Source organism: Bos grunniens, chromosome X, assembly GCF_055505025.1.
Source record: "Bos grunniens cultivar Pamir isolate PY7600 chromosome X, Bosgru_T2T1.0, whole genome shotgun sequence".
Classification (NCBI taxonomy): Eukaryota; Metazoa; Chordata; class Mammalia; order Artiodactyla; family Bovidae; genus Bos; species Bos grunniens.
Window position 1 is genome coordinate 63,116,681 of NC_141194.1, and position 27,139 is coordinate 63,143,819.

General features: G+C 48.8%; 1 protein-coding gene across 4 annotated transcripts in view; it reads left to right on the forward strand.

Annotated features, from left to right (window-relative positions):
- Positions 1-8,869: 8,869 nt before the first annotated feature.
- DLG3 (discs large MAGUK scaffold protein 3) overlaps positions 8,870-27,139 on the forward strand; it is a 53,583-nt gene continuing 35,313 nt past the window's right edge. The window contains exons 1-9 of one of the 4 annotated variants that reach the window (XM_086389930.1): positions 8,870-9,241; positions 12,555-12,605; positions 13,254-13,378; positions 13,582-13,751; positions 14,048-14,184; positions 14,536-14,680; positions 15,283-15,442; positions 17,027-17,183; positions 17,592-17,694. In XM_086389930.1, coding sequence (XP_086246056.1) covers positions 8,885-9,241; positions 12,555-12,605; positions 13,254-13,378; positions 13,582-13,751; positions 14,048-14,184; positions 14,536-14,680; positions 15,283-15,442; positions 17,027-17,183; positions 17,592-17,694 — 1,405 coding nt within the window. In that variant the 5' untranslated portion in view covers positions 8,870-8,884. Of the gene's footprint in view, positions 9,242-12,554; positions 12,606-13,253; positions 13,379-13,581; positions 13,752-14,047; positions 14,185-14,535; positions 14,681-15,282; positions 15,443-15,678; positions 16,149-17,026; positions 17,184-17,591; positions 17,695-18,395; positions 18,629-27,139 lie in introns of those variants that run through there. The other 3 variants (XM_086389931.1, XM_086389934.1, XM_086389933.1) reach the window with 3 other exon arrangements.

Consider the following 27,139-nt stretch of genomic DNA (forward strand, 5'->3'; position numbering starts at 1 on the left):
TCTCAGGATCTCTCTCTACTCCATGCTGCTGCTGCTGCTGCTGCTAAGTTGCTTCAGTCGTGTCCAACTCTGTGTGACCCCATAGACAGCAGCCCACTAGGCTCCTCTGTCCCTGGGATTCTCCAGCCAAGAATACTGGAGTAGGTTGCCATTTCCTTCTCCAATGCGTGAAAGTGAAGTTGCTCAGTCGTGTCTGACTCTTCGCGATCCCATGGACTGCAGCCTACCAGGCTCCTCCGTCCATGGGATTTTCCAGGCAAGATTACTGGAGTGGGGTGCCATTGCCTTCTCCGCTCTACTCCATGGAGAAATCTAATTGAGGAAAGCCACTGAGAAACTCCTATAGGACCTTTTTATCTTAATGGGTGGAAGTAGGATTTTCCTAATCCATTCATTGGGGATGGTGGGGAAATCTTGATACCTTAGTGAACTAATCATCAAAATTATTCCACCCCATGCCCAATGTGCTAGAATTCCCATCCACCGAGAATGCACACTCATAACAATTCCCCTTACTTGCAAAGCAGAAACTTCCCAGTTTCAGCAAACCCAATCTCTGGCTCCCAGGTGAAAAGCCCCAAGGGCTTTGGGGCAAGAGTGGTTATTTCTTCACACAAAAAGACTGGGGTCACCCAATGGAGCTGTACTTTCAAGAATGAGCCCAGATTATCATACAGTAGCGGGCCACACCACCCTCATCCTGTCAATTTGCTGAGGGAGCTGGAGAGACCGTGGATGGAAGTCAGAAATAGTCACTCTCCTCCCAAATCCTGTATCAGGTTCCTCGGTGGCTTCAGTCTCATTGTCAGTTCAGTTCAGTCACTCAGTCGTGTCTGACTCTTTGCAGCCCATAGACTGCAGCACGCTAGGCCTCTCTGTCCATCACCAACTCCCAGAGTTTACTCAAACTCATGTCCATTGAGTTGGTGATGCCATCCAACCATCTCATCCTCTGTCATCCCCTCCTCCTCCCGCCTTCAATCTTTCCCAGCATCAGGGTCTTTTCAAATGAGGCAACTCTTTGTATCAGGTGGCCAAAGTACTGGAGTTTCAGCTTCAGCATCAGACCTTCCAATGAATATTCAGGACTGATTTACTTTAGGATGGACTGGTTGGATCTCCATGCAGTCCAAGGGACTCTCAAGAATCTTCTCCAATAACACACTTCAAAAGCATCAATTCTTCAGTGCTCAGTTTTCTTTATAGCCCAACTCTCACATCCATACATGACTACTGGAAAAACCATAGCTTTGACTAGGTGGACCTTTGTTGGCAGAGTAATGTCTCTGCTTTTTAATATGCTGTCTAGCTCGGTTATAACTTTTCTGCCAAGGAGCAAGCGTCTTTTAATTTCATGGCTTCAGTCACCATCTGCAGTGATTTTGGAGCCCCCAAAAATAAAGTATCTCACCATTTCCACTGTTTCCCCATCTATTTGCCATGAAGTGATGGGACCAGATGCCATGATCTTAGTTTTCTGAATGCTGAGTTTTAAGCCAACTTTTTCACTCTCCTCTTTCACTTTCATCAGGCAGCCCATTTGCCTAACAATCTCAATCGCCTGCAGGGGCAGTTGTTTTCCACCTGTAGGGGGCGCCTGTCTCCCTGAGGTCTCAGGCTGGAGGTCTAGCAGTTGGGAGGGGGTTCCAAGTGTCAAAGCATCTCAGGGTTGCTGACCTGTTCCCAGGGTTGCCAATCATGTCCAGTCTGAGCATCAGGGAGCCTATTAGAGTGGGGAGAAGCTCACTATGAATGTAAGTGGGCTTTACTCATATTCATTAAAAGTGAAAATGTGAAGGGGGGCAGTCAATGGAGATCAGGCATGAGGAAGGCAGTTTAACCCTCTTCATTCACTCCAGGCTTAGCAATTTTTCTCCTGAGCTACTTTTTGGATGTAAGAAGAGTCTAGCACTCTATAGTATTGACAAACTGCTGAGCATATAAAAGACTTTAAGGTCCTGAGTTACCAGAGTAGCCTAGACTTGGTCATGAATAATAATTAACCCTAATCCACTGTGTACTAGGTGAAGTGCTCAATGTTTTACATTTAATCCCCACAAAACCCCTATGATTGTTTCCATTTCACAGATAAACTGAAGCTCAAGAGGTAATGTGAAAAGTGAAAGTGAAGTCGCGTCTGACTCTTTGTGACCCCATGGACACCAGGCTTCTCCGTCCATGGGATTTTCTAGGCAAGAGTACTGGAGTGGGTTGCCATTTCCTTCTCCAGAGAATCTTCCCGACCCAGGGATCAAACCCAGGTCTCCCGCATTGTAGACAGATGCTTTACCATCTGAGCCACCAGGGAAGTCAAGAGGTAAAGTGATGGCTAAAGTCACACAACTAGTGACTGGATTAGGTGTGATTGAGCAACCACTGTGTGCCAGGGGCTAAGAATACAGAAAACCAGACAAATACAGAGGTAGAATATTCCATAAAACAACTGAGTTGTACTTTTCTCTGCCTAATGAACACCTAGTCACCCTTCAGGACCAAACTAAAAATGTCATCTCTTATGACACTTTTCATAAGCCCCTCATCACCCACAAATAGAGTTGATAACTTGCTTTCTTATATACCCTCTGAAATAGCACTTTTTGCAGTTACTGTAATGACCTGCTTCTGTATTTCCTTTTCTCCAGCTTTGAGCATCCCAGTGACAAGGCCTGTTTACTATTTATCACAACTGGGATATCTGATAGACGTCTCAAACTCAAATGTCTAAATCTGGACACCTGATCTTTTTCCCCAAAATGACCTCTTCCTTAAAGTGGTACTCATCTCAGTCGATGACAATTTCACCTTCCCAGTTGCTCTGGCCAAAAAATCTTGGCCAGATAAGGCCACACCTCATAATCAATCTGTCAGCAAATCCTGTTGACTTTCTCCTCAAAATACATGTAGAATCCAATCACTTCTTATCACCTCCAGTGCTACATCCTGGTCATAACCACCATCACCTTTCCTTTGGATCACTTCAGTAAGCCTCCTGACTGGTCTCACTGGTTCACCTTTGTCCCCTGTGACCCATTCTCAGAAGCCAGAGTGATGTTGCTAAACACAAGTCAGATCATGTCAGTTCTCTGCACAAAATTCTCCAATGGCTCTCCATCTCAGAATAAAGCCAAAGTCCTTCAGTGTCCTACAGACTGTATACAGTCTGGTCTTCTTCGAAATCTCTGATCTTATTTGCTAGTACCCGCCCCACCCCACCCCCCACTCTGCTCCAGCTACTTGGTTCTCCTTGCTGTTCCTTGAACAAGCCAGATGCAGTCCTTATCTAGCACCCTTGCTAGGCATACACTTCTGCATGACTTTCTTCCTCACCTCCCTCAAATCTTTGTTCAAATATCATTTTCTCAGTAGTGCCTACCTTGAAAACCTATTTAAGATTGCCTCTATTTTAATGTCCAGTTTACAGCAATACAGGGTATAGAGGAACAAGATAAATGACACCATGAGGGGAAAAAAAAAAAAAAAAACAAGCAAATCCAGAAGTAGGATATTCTACAAAACAACTAACTTGTACTTTTCAAAAAGCCGATGTCATTAATTAAAATAAAAAAAAAAGATGGGGGGAGTTCCCTGGTGATACAGTAGCTAAGACTTCTAGTTCCCAATGCAGGGGGCCTGGGTTTGATTCCTGCTCAAGAAACTATATCCCACATGCCAGAACTAAAGAAGAGTTTGCATGCTGCAACTAAAAAAGATGCCGCATGTCTCAACTGAGACCCAGTGCAGCCAAAATAAATAAATACTTTTTTTTAAAAAAAGATAGGAGACTTCTAGTTCTGGACTCAGCTGGAGTAGACATACTTCTCCCTATTTCTCCCAATAAGGACGCTAAAACTCTGCATGTGATATGTAAAAACAAGCATAGGAAGACTCTAAAAGAGGGAGAAAAGGGCAGTTTTGACTAAGTGAGCTCCCTGGGTTTTCTTGTTGCCTAATATCCCAGACTGTAGGCTGGAGAAGCCAGCCTGGAAGTGCCAGGAGACACAGACAACAAAAAAGCCTCAGTAAAAGCCTGCTCTCTTTAGCCCAAAGACTAGCAAGTGGGCAGCTTAGTTGGACAACACAAAACTCTTAGACAATAACCACTCTCCTGCAACCAGACATTACAGAAAAATAAAAACAAAAAACTGCAGCTCCACCCACTCCAGCCAGCAAAGACTCAAGTGGAAACCAAGACTTTCCCTCTTGCCAGACTTCCCAGGCTCCCTGGGGTGGTGTCTAAGTAGGGAGTCTGGACTTCCATCCCCACAGGTTAACCTGCGTGGCATCAGAGTATCAGAGGAAGGCCTAGTGGAGAGTCAAGACTTTTGCTGCTGCCCTGCTCCTCCTCCCCTCCCCACCCAGTCCTCTATCATCTTCACCCCCACCTGCACCCCTACCTGTGGTGAGTGGAAGCTACCTGGGAGCAGGAAGGAGGCCCTTCAACCCTTCCCCAGCCAGGGAGGTGTCAGTGGAGGCCTTGTGGGGGGCTGGAACTCCCACACCTGCCCAGCAGTAAAGACGAACCCCTCTTTGGGTGTCAACCAATGTTAAGTGGGGAACAACTTGAACCTCTACCCCCTCCTGGCAGTAGCCAGGCAATGGACCCTTCCACTGATGGCAACAGTGTCAGAAAATGCCTATCCAAAACAAGAGGTTTAAGTAGGACCTAGAATCTGATAACATAATACCCAAAAATGTCTATGATGCAATGGAAATTCACTCATCATACTAGGAACCAGGAGACCCTCACCATGAATAAGAACTAAACAACAGATGCCAACACCAAGATGACAGAGAGCTTTCAATGATCTGAGAATGAGTCTAAAGGAGCCAACATTAGGGAAAAAATGCTTCAGTGAGCAATTACAAATAGGTTGGAAACAAATGAAAAAGATGGAAAGTCTTAGCAGAGAAACAGATATGATGGAGTATCAGACAGAAATTTTAGAATGGAAGAATATAATAACCAAACCAAAAAACTGAGGAGATGGGCTCATCAGCAGGATGGAGAAGACAAGAAAAAAATCAGTGAACTGGAAGATAGAACATTAGAAATTGCCCGATCTGAATAACACTGGGAAAATAGACTTAAAAAAAAAAAAAACAATGATCAGAGCCTCAGAGACATGTGGGACTATAACAAAAGACCTAACATTCATGTCATCAGGGAGTCCCAGAAGAAGAGAAAGAGAGTGGGGCCAAACAAGTCCTCAAGAAACGATGGCTGAAAATTCCCCCAATCTGGCAAAAGACATAAACCTACAGATTCAAGAAGCTGAACAAATCCCAAACAGGATAAAGAAATCCATGCCAAGACATATTATAATCAAACTTTTAAAACCCAGACCAAGAGAAAGTCTTGAAAGCAGTAAGAGAGAAACACCACTTTATCAACAGGGGGAAAACAATTCAAGAATCAGTGATTTCTCACCAGAAACCATGGTGACCAGAGGAAGTGGCACAACATATTTCAAGTGTTAAAAGAACTGCCAAGCCTGGATGCTATATTTATTGAAAATATCCTTCAGAAATGAGGGAGAAATCAAGATATCCTTAGAAAAAGGAAAGCTATGAGAACGTGACACTAGCAGACTTGCCCTAAAAGAGTGGTTAAAGGCAGTGCATAAAAGAGAAAGGAAATGATAAAAGAAGAACTCTTGGAACATCAGGAAGGAAGAAGGAATAGAATGAATAAAAACATAAGTACAACAGACTTTCCTTCTTCTCTTGAATTGTCTAAATAATGTCTGATGGTTGAAGCAATAGGTATAGTATCATCTGACGTGGAGCTCAATATATGTAGAGGAAATATTAAAGACAACCATAGTGGAAATGAGACAGGGTTGCTGCTGCTGCTGCTGCGAAGTCGCTTCAGTCGTGTCCGACTCTGTGCAACCCCATAGACGGCAGCCCACTAGGCTCCCCCGTCCCTGGGATTCTCCAGGCAAGAACACTGGAGTGGGTTGCCATTTCCTTCTCCAATGCATGAAAGTGAAAAGTGAAAGTGAAGTCACTCAGTTGTGTCCGACTCTTAGTGACCCCATGGACTGCAGCCCACCAGGCTCCTCCGTCCGTGGGATTTTCCAGGCAAGAGTACTGGAGTGGGGTGCCATTGCCTTCTCCGATGAGACAGGGTAAAGAGACCTAAATAGAGTTAAGTTTTTTTACACTTTCCTCAATCTTTTAAACTGATGACACCAATAGGTCTTTGTGGTGACAAAATAGTTTTGTATCTTGACTGCAACGGTTGTTATAGGAATCTCTACATGTGGTAAAATGGTATAGAACTATACACACATTGTACCAATGTCAATTTCCTGGTTTTGATATTGTACTATAATTATGTAAGATGCCATCATTGAGTAAAACTGGGTTAAGGGTACACAGGCCCCCTCTGTACTATCTATGCAATTTCCTTGTAAATCTATAATTATTTCAAAATAAAAATTTTTCTGTTAAGATTGGGGCTATTCTAGTGGCTAAAGACACAAATGCAATGTGACAGCTGTGATTAGAGTCTGATGTTAAAAAATATAAAAGACAAGTTTGGAGAAACTTGAATATAGCCTGGACATTGTTGTTGTTCAGTCACTAAGTCATGTCCAACTCTTTGAGACCCCATGTAGCATGCCAGAGACTGGACATTAGATGATATGAAATAATTGTAATTTTCTTACATGTCATATTCATATTATTGGAGAATGTCTTTATCCTCACCCAGTGAATGCTGAAATATTTAGAGGAGGTGTGTAATGAAATCTGTAACTTACATTTGAATGATTCAGAAAAAAATGTAGGTCGATTGATAGAGCAAATATAACAAGACATTGCCAGTTGTTGGCTCTATGAGGAAGATATATAGGAGTTCATTGTACTATTCCTTCAGCATTTCTGTATGTTTGTAAAATTTCATTTTAAAAAAAGCTAAAGAGGATATGTGAAAGATGTATATGTGATAAAGCAAGTATAGTAAAATCTAGGTGGCAATTTGCTGATCCCTATAAAATTCTTTCAGTTTTTTGGTATGTTTGAAAATTTTCCTTTTAAAATGTAGGGGTAAAAAACTTGAAGAAAAAATGATCACAACCTCATATCCTTCCCTAGTACTCCCAACCCCTCTTTTTTTGCTCTTTTTCTTTTTTCCCACAGCATTTATCACCACATATAGTAGTATATACTTCACTTATTTATTGTACTAATTTTTGTCTGTGTCCTATCACTAGAATGTAAGCTCCCCAAGGGCAAGGATTTATTGTGTGTGTGTTTTTTTTTCCTGTTTGCTGCTACGTCCTTAAATCCTAGAACAGTGTCTGGCACATAGCACATGCTCAGAGAATATTTGTTGAATTAAGAAAAAATTTCTGTAGCCCTAGGGCCTAGGTCAAGGCCTTGCACAGAGTAGGTGTGCAACAAATGATCATTGATCTGAGATCTGCAGAAGTTAGAATAGACCTGTTGTACTTGAGCGGTTCTGAGTGTGGACTTGAGTCAAATGGCTAGGATTCCGTCACTTCCACCTGTGTAACCTAGCTGCATTAACACCCCTGAGCCTCAATTTCTCATTGGTATAAGTCAGATAATAATAGTAGCACTTTGGTAGGGGTTTTGTTTGCATGTAAAGTGCTTAGGACTTTGTAAAGACTCAATAACTGGTAGCTAATGACAAAACAAGAACAGCAAAATGACAAGTTTTCCCAGCATGTCATCCTTCTTCCATCCACCAACAGGCTGAGCCTAGAGAGGTTAAGAAGATGTCCTTGGACAAGTATTCCCAACTTCTTTTCTAGACCCTCAGGTTTCTTTCATTTTAGACCTCTTCTTTCCTTTCCTCCTGCCCTGGACTTTCTTTACTCTCTTGGCATCCTGAAGTGCTTTCCTCCATGATAAACATGCAGGAGTGGAGTGGAGGAGACAGGAATCTGTGCACCAGGGACAAAAGCTTAGAGCTTTCCTCTCCTCCTGTTCTAGGTGTGAGTCCCTCATTGGTGATAGAAGCAGGTCAAGTGTTAGGTTGTAGTCATTTCAGGGCCTAGAGATTGAGAGAACAATAGTCCTGAGGAAGAGGTACTGGCAAGAGAATAGCCTCCTAAGCTGTCCTCTTCCTTGGTCCCGTTAGGAGAGAGCACCTCCCTCACCCTGCTCTAACGTCCCTTGGATCGGTTCTGCCGCCTCAAGTCTTTACTTCTGGTGGCCCCAGCTCAGAGCAAGGCCGGGGACCCATTGAGCATCTCTTTGCAACTCCCTCTTGGTAGTAGGGTGGGGTGGGGTGGAGTGGGCGGAGGACAGGCTGAGATTGGAGATGAAAAGGGATGAAATTGAGAGCTGAGCTCACCCGTGGCCTAAGTCCCCTGTCTCTGACCTAGGGTCAGCCCTACCCCGGATATTTGGGGAGCTGGGGCTGAGCCTGGGGGCGCCACTGCCTCTGTTGCTTTAAGGAGCCGCTGTTTAGCATTCCTGCCGCTGCCGCTGCCGCTGCCTGATTCTGTACGCTGATTGGCTGGAATCAACTGAGACCCGAGCCAGGGAGAGATGCTCTTGACTCCACTCAGATCCATCCTGGGGACCAGTGCAGGAGCAGTCCTCGCAGCACCCAGCTTCTGCCCAGGCTCCCGCTTCTTCTTTGCCGCTGGGCCTCGGCCCAGGAGCCACGACGGGCGACACGGAGCCGCCAGTGCTGGAGGGGGAGCCGTGGGTGCGGGGCAGCGTGGGGGCAGAGGCCCCGGGACGCCCGCCCGGCCCCAGGCCCCGCTCCGCCCGGGCGCCCCAACGGGTGCCCCCCCCTTCCTGGTCCGAGCAGTGTGAGTGTGCCCGGGAGCCCGGCGGTGGCAGCGGCGGCGGCGTGGAAACCGGCGTGGGCTGGGGGGTCCGAGCCGCGGGGGGCAGTGCCATGCACAAGCACCAGCACTGCTGTAAGTGCCCCGAGTGCTACGAGGTGACCCGCCTGGCCGCCCTGCGGCGCCTCGAGCCTCCCAGCTACGGGGACTGGCAAGTACCCGACCCCTACGGGCCAGGTGGGGGCAATGGAGCCAGTGCCGGTTATGGGGGCTACAGCTCGCAGACCCTGCCCTCGCAAGCGGGGGCCACCCCCACCCCCCGCACCAAGGCCAAGCTCATCCCCACGGGCCGGGATGTGGGACCAGTGCCCCCTAAGCCAGTCCCGGGCAAGAGCACCCCCAAACTCAACGGCAGCGGCCCCAGCTGGTGGCCGGAGTGCACCTGTACAGGCCGGGATTGGTATGAGCAGGTATGGGCGCGGGGGGGGGGGGGGGGGCGGGGGGGCGGGGGCGCGGGGAGATCGGAGGGGGGACAACTCAGAGGGGCTGCGGAGTGGGGGGCCTAGAGGCCTGGAGTGCAGCAGGGGTTCCTGGGGCTCCAAGCCAGCAGACCCTGAGCCCCAGCACTGCAGCTGGCCCAAGAGAGATGGTTGGAAATGTGTGCTTCTCTGTGTGTGTCTGTTTGGGGGTCTCCATTTGGAGGGGATTGGGAGGAGCTGTGTGTCAGGAGGTGAAGGTATGGCGGAGGGGCACATTTTCCTGTGTGGGGGGATTGGGTTCTTCTCGGTATGGGGGTTGAGCAGTGTCTCTGTCTGACAGGGGGCGGGAGGTTCTGCGGGGGCTGTGTGTGGTGTGTGTCTCCACAGGAGGGGAGGAGGGGGCATGGTGCTCTGCGTAGCAGGGACATGTGTGTGTGTGTGTATGTATGTTGAGGTGTGTAGAGAAAGGCAGTGGAGCGCCTGTGAATCTATGTTGAGGAGCCATGTGCCCAGCTCGCCAAGCTTCATCCCCTGATGCCATGAGTCCCTCTCCATCCCTTTGTGTGTGAATGTGCACATGGACATGTGGAGATGTCTCTCTGAATGTGGAGATGTCTCTGTAGATGAAGCTGCAGGTTTAGCTGTGTTCGCCCGTATGTGTGTGTGGCCACATGTATATGTGTGTGAGCATGTGGCAGCAAGTGTGTGCATGTGTGTGCCTCTATGTGTGTGTGTGCCTGTGCGGTGTCCCTGGTGAGAGGCGCTTGACAGGCAAGGGAGGGAGGGGGAGGAGGCAAGAGACACGTCCCAAGCAAGGCTGAGAGGCTGCTGAGAAGGATGGACTCTTTTGTCCAAGCAGCTCTGAAGTGTGTGTGTGCTGAGGGGGGAGCTGAAGCAATCCTCCTCGCTCCAGAACAGGCATGGTGCCTGGAGCCAGGCAAGGGGCAGCTGCTTTGGTTCAGGGACTGGTCCTGGTGGGGCATTTCCCCTGGGGTACCCCTATATGTGGGAAAACTTAGCCCCCCAGCCCTGACTTGGCACAGCTTGGGAACCCCTGGGTGCTGGGCACAACTCCGGCTTCTACTCCCAGCCTAAACTGCCAGCTTAGAAAATGGAAGGAGCATCTGTGGGAGAAGCAGCAAAATGGAGGCTGGGCCGGCAGAGCCAGGTCCCTGGCATGCATGGCGGAAGGCCTGTCTGGTTATTCAGCTCTGCAGCCCCCAGTGTAGGGAGAAGGGAGGAGGAGGCTTTGCTGGGGAGGGCAGGTACTGGCTGCCCCAAGCTGGTGACCGTTCTGGCCACCTCTGTCCCCCTCTGGGGATCGAATGTGCTCTCACTCAGAAGGAAGCATGGGGACTTCCTGGGGAAAGAAGTCCTCAGTTCTGCCTGTTCACACCGACTGTTTCCTGTGTTCCTTGCCTTGGCCCCTTGCCCTCTCCAGCGGGTTCCCCTCTCTCCTTTCCCCCTCCACCCTGGGGACCTGCCCTTGTAAACACTCTCTTGTACTTGTCTGGCTCAACTGGGAGATAAATGCCAGTCCCAAGGCTAGGTGGGCCAGTTGGTCAAGGTTTCTTTGCCAGGACTGATCCCTGGATGGCTCTTAGCCCTGGGAATGGGTTCCTTGAGGGGGACAATGCGAGACTGGAGCGCGGAAGCCAGGAGCTGCTGGGTCTTGCTGGAGCTGGGCTTGAAGCATGGCTCTCACATGTGGGCACACATGGTATACCAGATGCATAAAAGAGCTGCATGGAGATTCTTTTGCCTGTGTGTCTGTTGCATGGTACTTCAGGCAGCTGTGTTATTTCGGGGCTCTTAAGAGCCATCAGTTATTCCTCCTGGGATCAGGGACAAGAGCAAGGCTGCAGCAAGAATCTTCCCACCAGCTCCTAGGGCTGCAGGGCAAAAAGTCCTGGGGCCAGGCTCAGGAAAGGTGGAGGCATGATTAGCCAGTCCTGTCCTCCTCTGCTTTTCAAAGCCAGAGCTGTGGGGTGAAGGCAGAAGCGGGGAAGCAGAGCACGGCATGCAGAGGAATTGTTACCCTGGGTCTGCAGCTTCCCTCTTCAGAGGAGGGGATCAGGGGTCAGGAAAGGGGCCTCACAGCCAAAGATGGGAGGAAAGGCACCAGGTTCTTTGGGGAGAGAGGCAAGAGGGCTCCTCCATTCGTGGGGATGAGAACGAGAGCCAGGGAGCAGGTGCTACTTGTCTGTCCAGAATCACATTTTCACTTGACAGTGGCCACAAGTTTGTCACGCATGGGAGGCTATTTCTGTGGGTTGGTCAAACCAACCCTGTGTTTCCATCCTCTTCCCTTGCTTCTCCTCCCATGACTACTGCATGTTGAAGGCCATGGACTCTGCTGCCAGTTAGTCCGTGGGTCACCAGCTTCTTCCTAATGGGGAACCTTGTCCACTCTGCTCCTGTTCCACCCTTGGCTTTGCCCTGACTCCTGACCAGATCCCTTTCTGCTGAGAAACACAAAGGGTTTGGGATCAAAAGCCCCTGGATAGAAAATGGATTAAGACTTTGACTCCTTCTGCCCACTGGAGGAATTGGGTTCTTGGGGACACAGAAGGAGAAACAGAATGAAGATTCATGAGGTACTCTGAGGGGGCAGCTTTTCTTTTTGCCCATGAGCTTTAATGGGCAAGGCGATTGGCCAGAACATAAATGGCCTCGGCAAGCTTGCGTTACTCAAAAGAGCACCTGGAGATCCAGGTTCTAGCCCTTGTTCTGCCACTAACTCGCAATATGCCCTTAGGCACAACCTGTGTCCTCCTTGGTCCTCAGTGTCACTGTCTGTCACATGGGAGAGGTTGAACAAGATGGTGACTGCTGCCTTTCCAGCTCCGACATGGTGGGAGTCTGTGATCCCCAAGTCAGGGAGACCTGTTGTTCAGAGAGGAGCAGATTCCCATCCAGGCACAGATGCTGTGTGCGGCATGGCTTGCCCACCATGGTCCATTTCTGCCATTCCCCTCAGGCCAGCCTTGCACCCCTCCTAGTGCACCCTGAGGCCCCGGAGCCCAGCCTCTTGGTGAGTGCACCACTGACTGGCTCAGTCCCAGACAATTGGTCTGGGCTAAGTGAGCAGCTGGATTTGGCCTGATGTGGCTGGAAGCAAGGAGAGGGGAGCCTCCTCAGGGTCAGCCTGCCCCATCTGTGGCCAAGAGGTGTCCCAGGGTCAATTTGGGCTTCCCTACTCTGCAGGGAGTAGGGAGACAAGCAGGTTGACCAGCAGGCAGATGGTTGGCATGGGGAGGGTTAGGCAGGAGGCACTTAGGGTCCTGCCTGTGTCTTTCCCCAGGTGAATGGCAGCGATGGCATGTTCAAGTATGAGGAGATAGTCCTTGAGCGGGTGAGTCTGGCAGTGGGGCAGGATGAAATGGGAGGAGAGGGTTAGAACCAGGTGGGGGGTTCCTGAACCTTGGTCTCAAGACTCATGGGGACCTGCATTGAGAGGATGGGGAAACGGCCCTCAGAGGCTGCATCACTACATCAATTAACCAACCAACTGTGTGTGCTAAGTGGCTTCAGTCATGTCCGATTCTGTGTGACCCTATGAACCATAGCCCACCAGGCTTCTCTGTCCACGGGATTCTCCAGGCAAGAATACTGGAGTGGGTTGCCATGCCCTTCTCCAGGGGATCTTCCCAACCCAGGGATCGAACCCAGATCTCTTATGTCTCCTGAATTGGCAGGCGGGTTCTTTACCTCTAGTGCCACCTGGGAAGCCTAATCAACTCACTAACAAATATTAATTGACCTTGCTTGCTGAGGCCTGGGGAATTGGGGAGGGGATGGCTTCGCTGAGGCCTCCATGCCAGAATGGTCAGCAGAGGGTGGGAATCTGCCAGATTTGTGACGAATGTGCCCCAGCCTGCCATGGCCCCTTCTGAGGCCTGAAGAAGCTGCTCTGGGGAGGGGCAGGGGTAGATGGGGCCCCAGAAACCCTTCCTTATACCTTCTGTTTGAGCAGACCATGCCTCTCCACTTCCTTCTGCAGGGAAATTCTGGCCTGGGCTTCAGCATTGCAGGTGGCATCGACAACCCCCATGTCCCCGATGACCCTGGAATCTTTATTACCAAGATTATCCCTGGTGGAGCAGCTGCCATGGATGGGAGGCTGGGGTGAGGTGGTCTAGAAGCAGGGCCAGGGGCTGCAGGGACAGAATGGAGGTGAGGGGGGGAGGAGGGCTGCCTGACAGGATGACCCTTCCATGAGATCTGAGAGGGGGAGGGGGGATGAGGGGAGGAGAGAGAAAGAGGAGGAGATGGGAGGGAGGGTGGAGGGGCGGTGGCAGACTGTCATGCCTCTTGGGCTTCCCCCGCAGGGTGAATGACTGTGTGCTGCGGGTGAATGAAGTGGACGTGTCAGAGGTGGTGCACAGCCGGGCCGTGGAGGCACTGAAGGAGGCTGGCCCTGTGGTGCGGTTGGTGGTACGGAGGCGACAGCCTCCACCAGAGACCATCATGGAGGTCAATCTGCTCAAAGGGCCCAAAGGTGCGGCCCTCTAGGTTCCCGTGCTCTGGCCAGAGGCCCCTGGTTGGCCCTATAGGAATTGGAAGGGAATCCCCTCACCCCCTGCCTACCTCCCCAGTTCAGCTCACAGTCTTCTTTCTTGACCTCACATCTCACCCTTACTGACCACGGGATGACAGCCTAGCATTTGGGATCCCTGGGGAAAGCTCCTATGGGTCTGGTGGCTTGGCTGAGCATGGGGGACTGGGGTTGGGCTTAACTGAGCACTCTAACTTCTCCTTGTATCACTCTCCCACTCCTTGCTGGCTTCCTCCCAGGCCTCGGTTTCAGCATTGCTGGGGGGATTGGCAACCAGCACATCCCAGGAGACAACAGCATCTACATCACCAAGATCATTGAGGGGGGTGCTGCTCAGAAGGATGGACGCCTACAGATCGGGGATCGGCTGCTGGCGGTGAGACAGCCTTCCTAGGGATGCCCAAATGGCGGGGTGGGGAGGTGGAGCTTTAGCAGCCTCTCCCTCCCCCTGAACCTCACTCCGGGACTAGGCATTATGGGGAATTTCAAGAGCATCATCTGAGGTGTGTGTCCCCAGATAGCAAGCCCCTAGTCCTCTTCATGGCTGGAACTTCCTCACCTGCCCACCGCTACCCTCTGCTTCTCTCTGCTCCTCACAGCACTGTACTTGGGCCTCTTTCAGACAGAGCACCATTGAATTTCACTGAAAGAGTACCCCCCCTCTCCAGGGTTCCCTGGGGAGGCCCTCCCTTCTTCTCCCCAGTGCTAGCCCTAAGACCTCTTCCAGGTGAACAACACCAATCTGCAGGATGTGAGGCATGAGGAAGCTGTGGCCTCACTGAAGAACACGTCTGATATGGTCTATCTGAAGGTGGCCAAGCCAGGCAGCCTCCACCTCAACGACATGTACGCACCCCCCGACTATGCCAGCAGTACGTACCCGCCTGTCCTGTCCGTGGCCTGAAGCCCTACCCCCTGGTTTCTGGAGGGGAAGAAGTTAATACTCCTTGTTAAGAGAGAGAGAAGGGGGGCAGAAAATAAGCCCAGTGCTGGGGAGAGCTGAGTGCAAATCCCAGCTGTGTCCCTTCTTCCTGGATGCCCTTGGAAAAGTCCCTTTCACCTGTCTTTAGTTTCCTCTCTGGCAAAAAGGAGCTAGTGATATATGTGCTGCCCTCCTCTTAGGAGTGCTGCAAGGATCAAATGAGATCATGGACAAGAAAGCCCTTGGAAAACTGTATTAGGCTATAGAGATGTGAGGGGTTATTATTAGTCACACCTCTAGTCATGCTTTTCTTTGTAGACTGCCTTGACTTTAGCTCTTTCTAAGACTCACAGGAGTGAGCTCAGGATTCAGAAAGGGACTGTGGAGGAGGAACCCTAGGGGGTGGAGTAGGGAGGAGAGGCCTGAGGAATCAGCATCCCTTGGTCTGGTTTTTTTGCATCTGAGGGAGTGGGGGCAGCCCGTGGTGGAGGGTGGAGGAGGCTACCACTGGGGAGTGGTCCGGCAACTTCTCTCTCCCTTTCTCCATTCCAGCTTTTACTGCCTTGGCTGACAACCACATAAGCCATAACTCCAGCCTGGGTTATCTCGGGGCTGTGGAGAGCAAGGTCAGCTACCCCGCTCCTCCTCAGGTTCCCCCTGCCCGCTACTCTCCTATCCCCAGGCACATGCTGGCTGAAGAGGACTTCACCAGGTAATACCCCCACCCCCACCTCTTCATCCTATCTAGGGATGGGGAGGAGAGGAATCCTTTCTCGTTGGCCACGGGCCTTCTTGTAGTATGGCAAAGAAGAGGATAAAGCCCTCCTCGCTCCCGTCTTTGGGGTCTGAGGCCCCCTCTCAAGCCCTTGGGACTCTATGGAGGGACAGAGGTGGCTGCAGGAACAAGTTCTACCATCAGGGGGAGCGCCAAGTGTGTGGCCCCTTTTCGAAAGTGTGGAGAAAGGGTAGGATGGAGTGTTTAGGGGGCCGAGGGGGTGGAGGTTGCGGGGTTTCTTGCCCTGTGACGGTTGCAGCGCCCTCTGTTGCAACCATTCCACGTTAGAGAAGAGAGCAGTCCGGCTGCTGGGGCTGGCGGGCCAGGTGGCCTCGCAGGGAATCCGCCCCGCCCCACTCTGGCGGCTGCCACGGAACTGGCCACCTTCGCCGAACTGGTCGGGCCGGCAGGGGTTCCGGGGGACAGGTTTCTGCGGGGTGGGGCCTGGGAGGCTGCCGTGGAGCCGGAAGGGTAGGCTGACGGAGCTGGGGGGGAGAGCTGGAGGAGCCATGGAGAGGACACGCAAGTTCTCAGGCTCCGGCTTGGCCCTGGGCTTGGGCTCAGCTTCGGCCTCTGCCTGGAGGAGGGCTTCACAGAGGTGGGCCTGGCCGCTCCGCTCCCTGCGGCCTGGAGGGGATACCAGGTAGGAGGAGAGGAGGGCATCCGGGTCTCAGGGAGGGAGCCCCGCACTGAGGCTGGGAACAAGAGAGGGAGAGCCTCAGACCTGGGGTTCCTCTGATGAGAGATGCTTAAAGTGAAGAGTGAGCCGGGCAAGTGTGCCGGGTTTGGTTGTGTGATTACACAGGAGCTGCTGCTGCTCTCATCTGATGACGCTGTGACCATTTACAGAGGGGTTCTTTAGACATGATTAGTTGGCGTTTTCACGTGCTCGGCTCCTCTCTTTGGTTAGGCTCCTAAGCTCCTTTTGGGGACCTGGGATTTCTTTATCTCTGTCTCCCACATAACCCAGCAAAGGTACATAGTGGTAGCTGGTGACTAAATCTGTTGTTGGAGAAAGTAGGAGGGGTCATAGCTGGTGGGTGGATTTTTGGGACTGCGGAGGAGACTGTGTAAAGTAAGTACGCAGTTTGTGGGTGGTGAGTGCAGTCAACCCCAGGGCCATTCCACAGCCCCTAACTGATTCCCCTTCTTGTGGCCCAGGGTCCACCACACCAGTTGGTAGGATGGGAGAATCTGGGGAGGAAGAGGACCAGTGAGTGGGCTCTGTGATATGGTCGCTAGAGCCCAGGATAGGGGTTTGTTGACCTGAGAGAGTCAGGGACTGCCCACTGGGAAGTTCACTCCAAGCCCTCAGGAAGCAGGGAGGAAGAACAACTGAAACTTGGCACCTGGCAGCAAACAGCGGCCAAGCAGGTTTCAGGAGAGAAAGGGAGCAACAGAGTATCATACCTAGGGACCCAAGTCCTTCTACAGACATGTGGGCCTTGTTCCAGGCTAGCCCTCACAGGGATGACAATTTATACCTACTTTGTCCTGACTCTTCCACTCTTCTCCCACCAGGGAGCCCCGCAAGATCATCCTGCACAAGGGCTCCACAGGCCTGGGCTTCAACATCGTTGGGGGTGAGGATGGAGAAGGCATTTTTGTCTCCTTCATCCTGGCAGGAGGCCCAGCTGACCTGAGTGGGGAGCTGCGCAGGGGAGACCGGATCTTATCGGTGAGGAAACAAAGGCAAGGTGGGAGGATGGGAGCTGGGCCACTCTAAAAGGGAGGAGGGAAGACCTCCCTTTCTCCAAGGAATGTTTTTTGAAGTGGGGGAAGGCTAAGAGCTGGAGAAAACATATTCTCTTTATAGATATCCTTAGTGAGGGACAGAGACCAGACTTGTAAAGAAGAAATGCATATCACTTGGCTCTGAACCCTGGTTGACATTTGACCCCCACAAAGATAATTATTACACTAGAGGTGTAATCTTTAGGTTTCATCATAATAGGCAGGGATGGGCTACTGAGAAAGGCATCTGAGTAGACTTAGGGATGGGTTACCCATCTCCCTCTCCTAACTGCTACAACAGAGAACTCCTTTCTTCCTTTTGAGGTGGCTCACAACACCTCTCTTTGGACAGGTCAATGGTGTGAACCTGAGGAATGCAACTCACGAGCAGGCTGCAGCTGCTCTGAAACGGGCTGGCCAGTCAGTCACCATTGTGGCCCAGTACAGACCTGAAGGTAGGAGAGGGAAGGCGGAACAAGATGATTTGGGAAGATTAGACCTATTATTCATTGCTGGCTTTTGCCATCATAGGTAACAAAGCCACTTGACTAGTTCTCTTCTACCCTCACACAGTAACCCCTTCCTCTCCCCTTTTCTGGGTGGGTTGGAAGCATCTATTAAGACTGTGCTCAGAGCCTTGTGATTAGGGCTGCAGTGCAGCTGAAGGCCAGTAGTGGGCAGCAGCCTACGGGAGGAAGCACAGAGATTGGGGCGACTGGAAAAAGGGGAGAGGGAAGTGGGGGCAGAGGCGAAGAACATAACTGTACCCTGGAACAGGCGAGTAACTCTTGGTTAGAAGGACCCAAGGGAGAAGAGTACCAACTTCTCAAGAGAGCTTGGACCAGCCTCTGTGACCCCCACTTCTCCCCTTATCAGGGTGACCGTGAAACACTCATAACCCCCCTGAAAAGGTGATGCTAGGTTCTCCGGATTGGGACTTGGAAGTAGACATCCCCCTCCCTCTACGGGGGTTCTTCTTTGTGTTCTCTTGGAGCGTGTCCCCCGGCCTGGGCGAGTGGGCGGGGCCAGTTATGCAAATGAAGACGTTTGATTGGCTGGGGCCAGCCAAGGTCCAGGTGCCGAGGTGAGCTGCGGGATGGCGCGCCCGAGCCAGCCCGCCGGCGGGGTGGCCATTGGCCGGCCGAGCGCGGCCTTCAGCCTCACGCCCCGCCCCCTGACCCAGGCGGAGGGCGGCGGGCGCCCCTCCTCCCCCCCCCTCGCGCGCCTCAGGCGTCTCCTCCTCCTTTCTCTCCCCTCCCCCCTCCTCCTCTTCTTCCCCTCCTCCCGCGCGGGCCCCGCTTTGTGTCCGTGGTCTCCCGCGCGGGACGGAGGGGCCGGCGGGAGCTGGCGCTTTCTCAGCACTAGACCTGGACTCTGACCCGGCGCCAGGTGAGGTGGGGCGGACAGGGGTCAGGCCCCCTCACAGTCCCCCCTAGCCTCTCTACGGTTCTGTTCTCAGACTCTTTTCCCACACTGTGCCCCCAACTCTGCGCTCTCCTGGAATCCCTGGGCCGCGTGTCCACAGCTCCGCGCGGCGCAGGGCTTTGGAGCCCCTCCTGAGGGCCCCTCTCCGCCCCACGGAGCGCCTCGCGCGGCTGAGCGTTCGCGCCACTGAGTCCCTGTGGGTCTCTTAACCTCTTGGCCATCACCTCTCCCTACCCACGAACTCTGCCCTTTCTAACCCGGGGCCTCTGTTCGCCTCCTAACCTCCTTCGTGCCAGCGGCTGCGCCCCTAATTCCTGTCCTCTGAGGAATTTTCTCCGTCTTCCCCTCCCCCACACCCGTTACTACCCCCCACCCCCGACCTGGCGACCTCTGGGAACCCCCGAGGTGGGCTTTGTATTCTCGCCCCAACCACGCCCGCTTTTGCTTGCCAGCGTTTTCCGACTGTCGCCGACTCCTTTCGTCCCCCCTCCCCCTTGTCGGGCCGGTCTTTGTCCCTTAGGGCTGCAGTGCCTGGGCTCCTGGGACACCTAGGCCCCGCTGGCCGGTCACTGAGATGGAGGCAGGGCCCTCCCCCGGGCAGGTGCTCTCTTCCTTGATGAGATTGGGGAGAGGCTGGCAGCTCTGTTGCAAAGCCGTGAGGGATGGAAAGCGCCTACCTTTGTCCTTTCCGCTGCCCCACCCCCACCCCTTGTTCAGCGCCTGCAGGCCAAGAAGAGAGGGGCCTGCCACCTTTTGCACTAGGCTCTTTTGATGGGGACTAGAGTAGGGAGGTGACTAACAGGAGAGCTTGTTGATCTGAGGTACTGGGAAAGAGGGATGCAAATGGACACCTTGAGTCATTTCTTTCCGTGTTGGGTGTCCAGCTTAATGACAAGAAACACATTAGGGTTGTTGTCTTTATGATGCCTGCGTGTGCTGTTTGCTTCTCCGTGTAAACCTCACCATCTGATTTTTATTAGCAACCAATATTTATCCATTTCATGCCCACTGCTTAGGCAACCTAGGTTCTGCAAAGAAAATGGTTTCTTGTGTGTCTGTGGGGGTGTGTGTGTGTGAGAGAGAGAGAGAGAGAGAGAAATTGATGTGTTTTGGTTTTACTCACTGATACTGGACACAGGGAAACAATACTGTGAATTTGGTGGTAGTATGTTGGAAACTGGTAACTACATGTTTGTGTGAGTTTTGTTGGGAGAATGTAATTGGTTTCCATAAAGAGCCACAAGTTGTCCAGGCTGAAGGGATTCATTGCTCTCTGGGCATGTTTCTGAGCGTTTATGATGTTTGTCGAGGTGCTGTCTTATGTTAGGTTTCTCTACCATTTGAGAAACAAAGCCCTTCTTCTCTTAGGATTTAGTTGAACCACTGTTGTTAAGGCTCTGCCACCCCAATCTCACTTCTTTCCTTGGTTTGGAAAATCCATCAGGGCCTCAACATGCAAACTCTTTTTTTTGCCCATAAAAAAAATGGACCCTTAGAAACAGGCCCAGAGGGACTATCAAGCATTCTATGTTGGGCTCTGAATTTTCTTTGATAAAGTGATAGTTTTTAAGAATAAGGACTGCATGTTAATTATTTTATAATTATGTTAAATACTGTTCTTTGGAGGATTGCCTCACATAGGCATTTACAAAATGAATAATCCAAATATATATTTGTTGGCTAAAATGGCAGAGACTTTCCATGTTATTGGCCAAATAAGTGTTCATCATTTGTATCTTTTTCGCAAGAAATGTGGGCACTGGAAAGGATCACGTAGTCCAAGCCCTCACTGTGCAGATCAGAACAGCGACAGGAAAGCAGGGACATGACTTGCCTAAGGTCATGAAGGGAACGTTGCTGAGGGTCAGCGATCAGTATAATCCTAAAGTCCACCACTTGGGACAAATCGTGCTTGGGAGTACCTAGAAACCTGAGACCTTTTTGGAGCAGAGAAAAGGAACAGGGAAACTAATAGAAGAGAGAGTGAGGGAAAGAAAAATGTATGTGTGGGGGAAGGTGCGAGTGATCACTGTGGTGGCCCCTGAGGCACCATTGCTCAACCAGTGCAGCCTGTAGCTAGATATCCTTTAGTAGGAGAACTTAAAAAAATAGCTTTAACTAATTAGAACAATCAGAGTAAGAACATTTTTTCTCCTTTTTTTAACAGCTTAATTGAGATATGATTCATATACCATACAATGCATCCATTTAGGTGTACAATTTAGTGGCTTTTAGTATATTCACAGAACTGTGCATTCATCATCACAGTCAATTTTAGAACACTTTCATTACCCCTCTCTTTTGAATACATAGAGATGGTGCAAGCATTGTAAGGGTGATAAGTGTAGGACAGTTGCTTCCTGATGTATCTCATCTGGGCATTTAAGCTGGATGGCAGCTCTAACTTTGAAATATCTGGTTGCCTAATGGGTTGAACCCATAATGAAGATAGGAACCTTGTCTATCTATATAAACTTTGTATTATGCCTAGCATGGTTGCTTTATAAACATTTGTATGGAAGCTTTGGAAGATATTAAAATGGAAATAGAAGTGCTAAATGATAAGGTACCACAGTGAGAGATGCTGTTTAATAGTTTCACTGTTGATTGCTCCAAACTGTTGTGGACACAGCAATCCTACCTATTTAGCTAAAAATAGCATGATGTTCCTGGGCATGTATAATCCTGCTTAAAATTCAAATTGAAAATTTAAACACTGGCTCTTGGCAAAGGCTCCCTTCCAGTTTATTCTAAAATGAAAAATATTTTTCTGTGACTTGTGGAATTGCTCTATCAAGGGAAGGATGGGTTTCGTATTATAACATTTTTGATTTAGAAACTATCATCTCCTACATTTTCCTCCCTAGTTACTTTCTGTCAGCCTCTGTTTATAAACTGAGATAGTATTTTTCTGGAAAGCCCTTTTGTTTTTAGCATAGAACCTGAACCCCAAATCAGGGGCAGAGCCAGAAATTGGTCACTAAGGTAGCTAAACTGGGAACTGATCCTTTGTGACTAGTCTTTTCAACTGGAATGTAAATCCAGACAGGCTGGGGCGGGGGTACAGGGAATGAAAAAGAATTAAGTTTTCCATACTTACTTTGAAGTGCTGAAGAAGCACACTTTTCACCATGGAAACATGTACAGGTAAGGCCTGGAAGAGTTAAAGGATCAGTCTTGATAATAACTTGTAAGCATAAAAGGGATGTTTTCCCCATAACATTGAAGTAACCATCATATCTCCCCTGTTTGAGAATGAGGGATGTAAATGTAGCTGCCACCCTATCAGCATGATCTCTCTTGAGAGGGTAGAGGTGAAAGTTTATCAAGGCAAAGAATCAAAGTCCTGAAACTCCTACTGCCATCCTAAAAGAAGAAAGGAAGAAAATGAATTCCTGTTAACAGCATTTCTACACTGAACAATTTGAAGGCAGCTACTATTGTATTTATCTTTGTGCCCCAGCACCTAGTCCAGAGCCTGGCACATATTTTGTTGAATTATTGAGTATCTCTATGTTCTTAGAACCCGCCTGCCAATGCAGGAGACTTAAGAGACACTGGTTCGATCCCTAGGTTGGGAAGATCCCCTGGAGAAGGAAATGGCAACCCACTCCAGTATTCTTGCCCGGAGAATCCCATGGACAGAGGAGCTTTGCAGGCTATAGTCCATAGGCCTGCAAAGAGTCAGACATGACTGAAACAGCTTAGCACTTAGCACAGCCCTATGTTCTTTGGCCACCTAATGTGAAGAGCCGACTCATTGGAAAATACCCTGATGCTGGGAAATATTGAAGGACGGAGGAGACGGGGGTGATGGAGGTTGAAATGGTTGGATGGCATCACTGATTCAAAGGACATGAGTTTGAACAAACTCCAGGAGATAGTGGGCTTCCCTTGTAGCTCAGTTGGTAGAGAGAATCCCTGCAATGCAGGAGACCCAGGTTCAATCCCTGGGTCAGGGAGATCCCCTGGAGAAGGAAATGGCAGCCCATGGACATGGAAAATGGAGAATCCCATGGACAGAGGAGCCTAGCAGGCTACAGTCCATGGGGTCGCAAGAGTCTGACATGACTTAGTGACTAAACCACCAACCACCACCACCAGGGAAGCCTGGCGTGCTGCAGTCCATGGGGTCGCAAAGAGACAGAGATGACTTAGTGACTGAACAGCAACAGTGTTCTAGATGGCTTTGTAAGCACTAATATCCATATGGGATAGGTGGTATTATCTCTATTTTCTGGGCTTCCCTGGTGGTTCAGACGGTAAAGAATCCGCCTGCTATGCGAGAGACCTAGGTTAGATCCCTCGGTTGGGAAGATCCCCTGGAGGAGGGCATGGTAACTCACTCCAGTATTCTTGCCTGGAGAATGCCCATGGACAGAGGAGCCTGGCAGGCTACAGTCCATGGGGTCACAAAGAGTAGAACACGACTGAATGACTAAGCACACACACACAATCCCTATTTTACAGATGAGGAAAGTGAAGATCAGAGAGGTTGAGTGACTTGCTTAAGGTCCCACAGCCAGTAAGGGGCAGAATCAAAATTTGAAGTCAGATTTCCTGAGAACTTCGTGTCCCAGGCTTTTGCCAATAGACTGCCTTTCTCCACAGCAGAGAAGCTGTGAGCCCCCCTACCCTACCCAGAAGATACTCTCTGAGAGTCCCAATTGTTAGCTTTTTAAATCTTGATGATCACAAACTCCTATACCAAAGGAGGTAACAAAACCTGAGGGAGAACCCTGTCTCCTGCAAAAGGAAAGAGGACTTAGAAGACTGCCACAGAATGGTATTGTGGGGGATACCTCAGGAGGAGCCAAAAGATGAAAGTTGACTGGCTTGACTTAATATGTGCAGGCTTAAGAATACTAATGCAGTAAAATGGAGTTGTGTTTGTAATTCATTTTTTATGACCTTACAATTCACTCATTTAAGGGTGTAATTCAGTGGTGTAGAATTCACAGAGTTGTGCAACCATCTTGTCAATCAATTTTACATTTCACCACCTCGAAAAGAAACTGAATCCTTTAGCTATCTCCCACCCCTCCAACCTCTCCATCCCCCTCAGTGCTGCTAATCTACTTCTGCTTATATGGGTTTGCCTGTTCTGGACATTTTGTATGAATGGATTCATGTATTATATGGTCTGTTATGACTGACTACTTTCACTTGACATAGTGTTTTTGAGGTTCATCTGTATGGTAGCATGTATCAATACTTCATTTATTTTTATGGCTGAATAACATTCTGTTGTATGAATATATCACATTTTGTTTATCCATTTATGAGTTGATAGGCATTTGGGTTATTTCTACTTTTTGGCTGTTTTACTACTCTTTGAACATCTGTATGCATATAACTGGATCATATGGCAACTCTATATTTAACCTTTCGAGGAATACCCCAGCTGTTTTCCGTAGTGGCTGTGCCATTTCACATTCCCACCAGCAGTGTGAGGGTTACAGTTTCTCCACATCCTCGCCAACCCTTGTAAATGTCAGTCTTTTTGATTCTAGCCATTCTGGTGGGTGGGAAGTGGTATTTCATTGTGGTTTTTATTTGCATTTCCCCAAATGGCTAATGATGTTGAGCGTCTTTTCATGTGCTTATTATTTGCCAGTCAGTTTTGCTTTGCTTGGTCCCTTGATTCTCAAGCTGTTTACGAATTGACTTGAGACCAGAGCAAGCCAACTATGTCATTACTCAGGTGATTAGAGGGAGGCAGGAGGAAAGGTGCTACCTTTCACTCTTATCAACTGTGTGCTGGAGGGCTTGGGTGCAGATAATTTTAGCTAGGAATGCTGAGCTGATAAAAATGATAGGGCCCACCTTAAAAAAACCCAGCTTATTCACATACTGTACAATTCACCCATTTACAGTGTACCACTCAGTGGTTTTTAGAATGTTCTGAGTGATACAGCTGTCAATTTTAGAACATTTTCCTCACCCCTAAAAGAAGTCTCATCCCATTAACAGTCACTCCCTATTTCCCCCAAACTCCTCCCCTCTTCCTAGCCCAAGGCACCCACTAATCTACTTTCTGTTTCTGTAAAGTTTCCTTTTCTGGCCCATTCATATGAATGGAATCATATAATATGCAGAATATGCAGTCTTTTGCATCTGGCTTCTTTCAACATAGTTTTTTCAAGGTTCATCCTGATGTAGCATGTAACACTTTATTCCTTTTTAAGGCTGAATAATATTTCATCTTATGGTTATACCACAAATCGTTTATCCATTCTTCAGTTGATGGACTTGGGTTGTTTCCATCTTTTAACTGTTGTGAATACTGCTGCTATCAATGTTCATGGGAAGTTTTTGTGTGGTCATATGTTTTCAATTCTTTTGGGTATATATTCCTAGGAGTGGAGTTGCTGGGTCATAAGGTAACCACATTGAACAGTTTTGAGGATCTGCCAGATTTTGTCAAAGTGGCTACACCCTTTTAGGCCCACCCTGTTTTGCAAACTTAGAAGAGAAAAAAATGTTAGCTTTCTTTTCAGTTTTGCCTCCTGGGCCTGAACTTTATATACAGCGTGCGCGCGCTTCCCCCCCCCCCCCCCCCCCCCCCCCCCCCCCCCCCCGCTCTGTGTTTGTACTTGCGTACACTGGGCTTTTCTGGCTTCCATGTAGCTTAAGGACATGGTAGCTAGAGTTGGCAAAGCATTCTGATTCTAGCTAGACAGGTGCTTTCTTGTCCTTGTTAGATGGTTTGAGACAAAATCCTAGGAACTTTGGTGTCTATAAAACATTGGTTCTTCTGATAGGGTAGAATGATTAGAATAATGTAGAAAATGAATTATTTCTTATTTATTTATAGCTTTTTAGGATTTCTTAATTTAATGTGTTGCTTGTTGAAATCTTGACCCTGATATTTACACTGTTGCTTTGTTTGTTTAAAGCTTTAGACTTATATTCCATAATAGGGTAATTGTTTTATTGTTTTTAATAGAGAGATAGAATAATTTGGGCCTATCCCTGGTGGCTCAGATGGTAAAGAATCCGCCTGCAATGCAGGAGACCTGGGTTCAGTACCTGGGTTGGAAAGATTCCCTGGAGGAGGGCATGGCAACCCACTCTAGTATTCTTGCCTGGAGAATCCAGTGCACAAAGGAGCCTGATGGGCTACAGTCTGTGGGGTCCCAAAGAGTGAGACACGACTGAGCGACTAAGTACGCACACATATCATTGTCATTGAGATGAAAAAATATGGGTTTTGCTCCTTTTATCTTAAGAAAGGGAACCATCTTGGAGGAGTAGCCAAGGCCCTGGGTTCTAGTTCTGACTTTAAGCAGCTGAATGATCTTGTACTAGTCAACTTCTTTGGACCTCAATTTTCTGATCTATAAAATGATGGGACTGTGTGAAATGATCCCACATGTTTCTTCTAACTCAAATTCTGTGTTAGATAAGTGGAATTAAGTTGTGAATTCAATTCACAAGTTCCTGTTTGTGACTAGAGTGTTACTGAATCACAGTTTTGAGTTAATAACAATCTTGCATTAGTAAAGGTCTTGTCTTCCCCTCTTCTTTTGTGTGGTAAGACTTTCATCCTCTTGAAATGGATCTTTGTTTACTTTTCATTGAATTTAGATATCTTAAAAATGCAAACACCTTAGAGATTTGGGGAATTTTCAACTTCATAAAATTAACACATTTTGTATAAATATATACATTAGGGGTCTGCATACATGAGTGTCCTTCAGATTTTCAAAAAGAAGAAAGAATTTTGCAAATCTTGGGTTAAATAAACTAGATTATTGAGTTGTCTTGTAAACACTCAGAAAAAGAAGTGGTGAGCACTGAAACCACCATTGATTCACCAAGGTCAAACAAATCATGTCAGACTGCCAAATTGCCTTGATGGACAGGGTTACTAGACTGGTACATCAAGGAAATATGGTAGATGTGGTATATCTAGATTTCAGCAAGGCATTGGCAGGGCTTCTTTGTTTTACTCTTGGATAAGATGGCAAGGTGATAGTAGTGGTAATACGTTTAAGTGGATTTGTCTGCAGCTGGTTGAGTGATCACTCCCAGGGAAAAATGAAGAATGAGCCAGGAGCAGCATGGAGGGGAATTTCTAGTGCCCGTGTGTCCTGTCTTCATCCTTGGGCCTGTCCTTTTCAGTCTGCCTCCACCTCCCCCTCAGATTATATTTTATATTGTAATATATAATTTTAAAAATTATATTTCTCCTGGGTATATAAATATTACATTCAGATTTGTAGAAAATTGGAAAACAACAAAATACAAAGTTAAAAAAAAGCCCAAATCATGTGTAAAACTACCTCCAGAAATAACCTTGTATTTGTGTGTATTTCCCTCCAAACTTTTATATCTCATATAGTATATATGTATGTCTTTCATGTCTTTCAAGACTGGGATCATTGTATTTAAGCAGTCTTGTATCCATTCTTTTAACTTAGCATATGTCATTAATATTTTATTAAAGTGGTTCTTAATAATTAAATATTC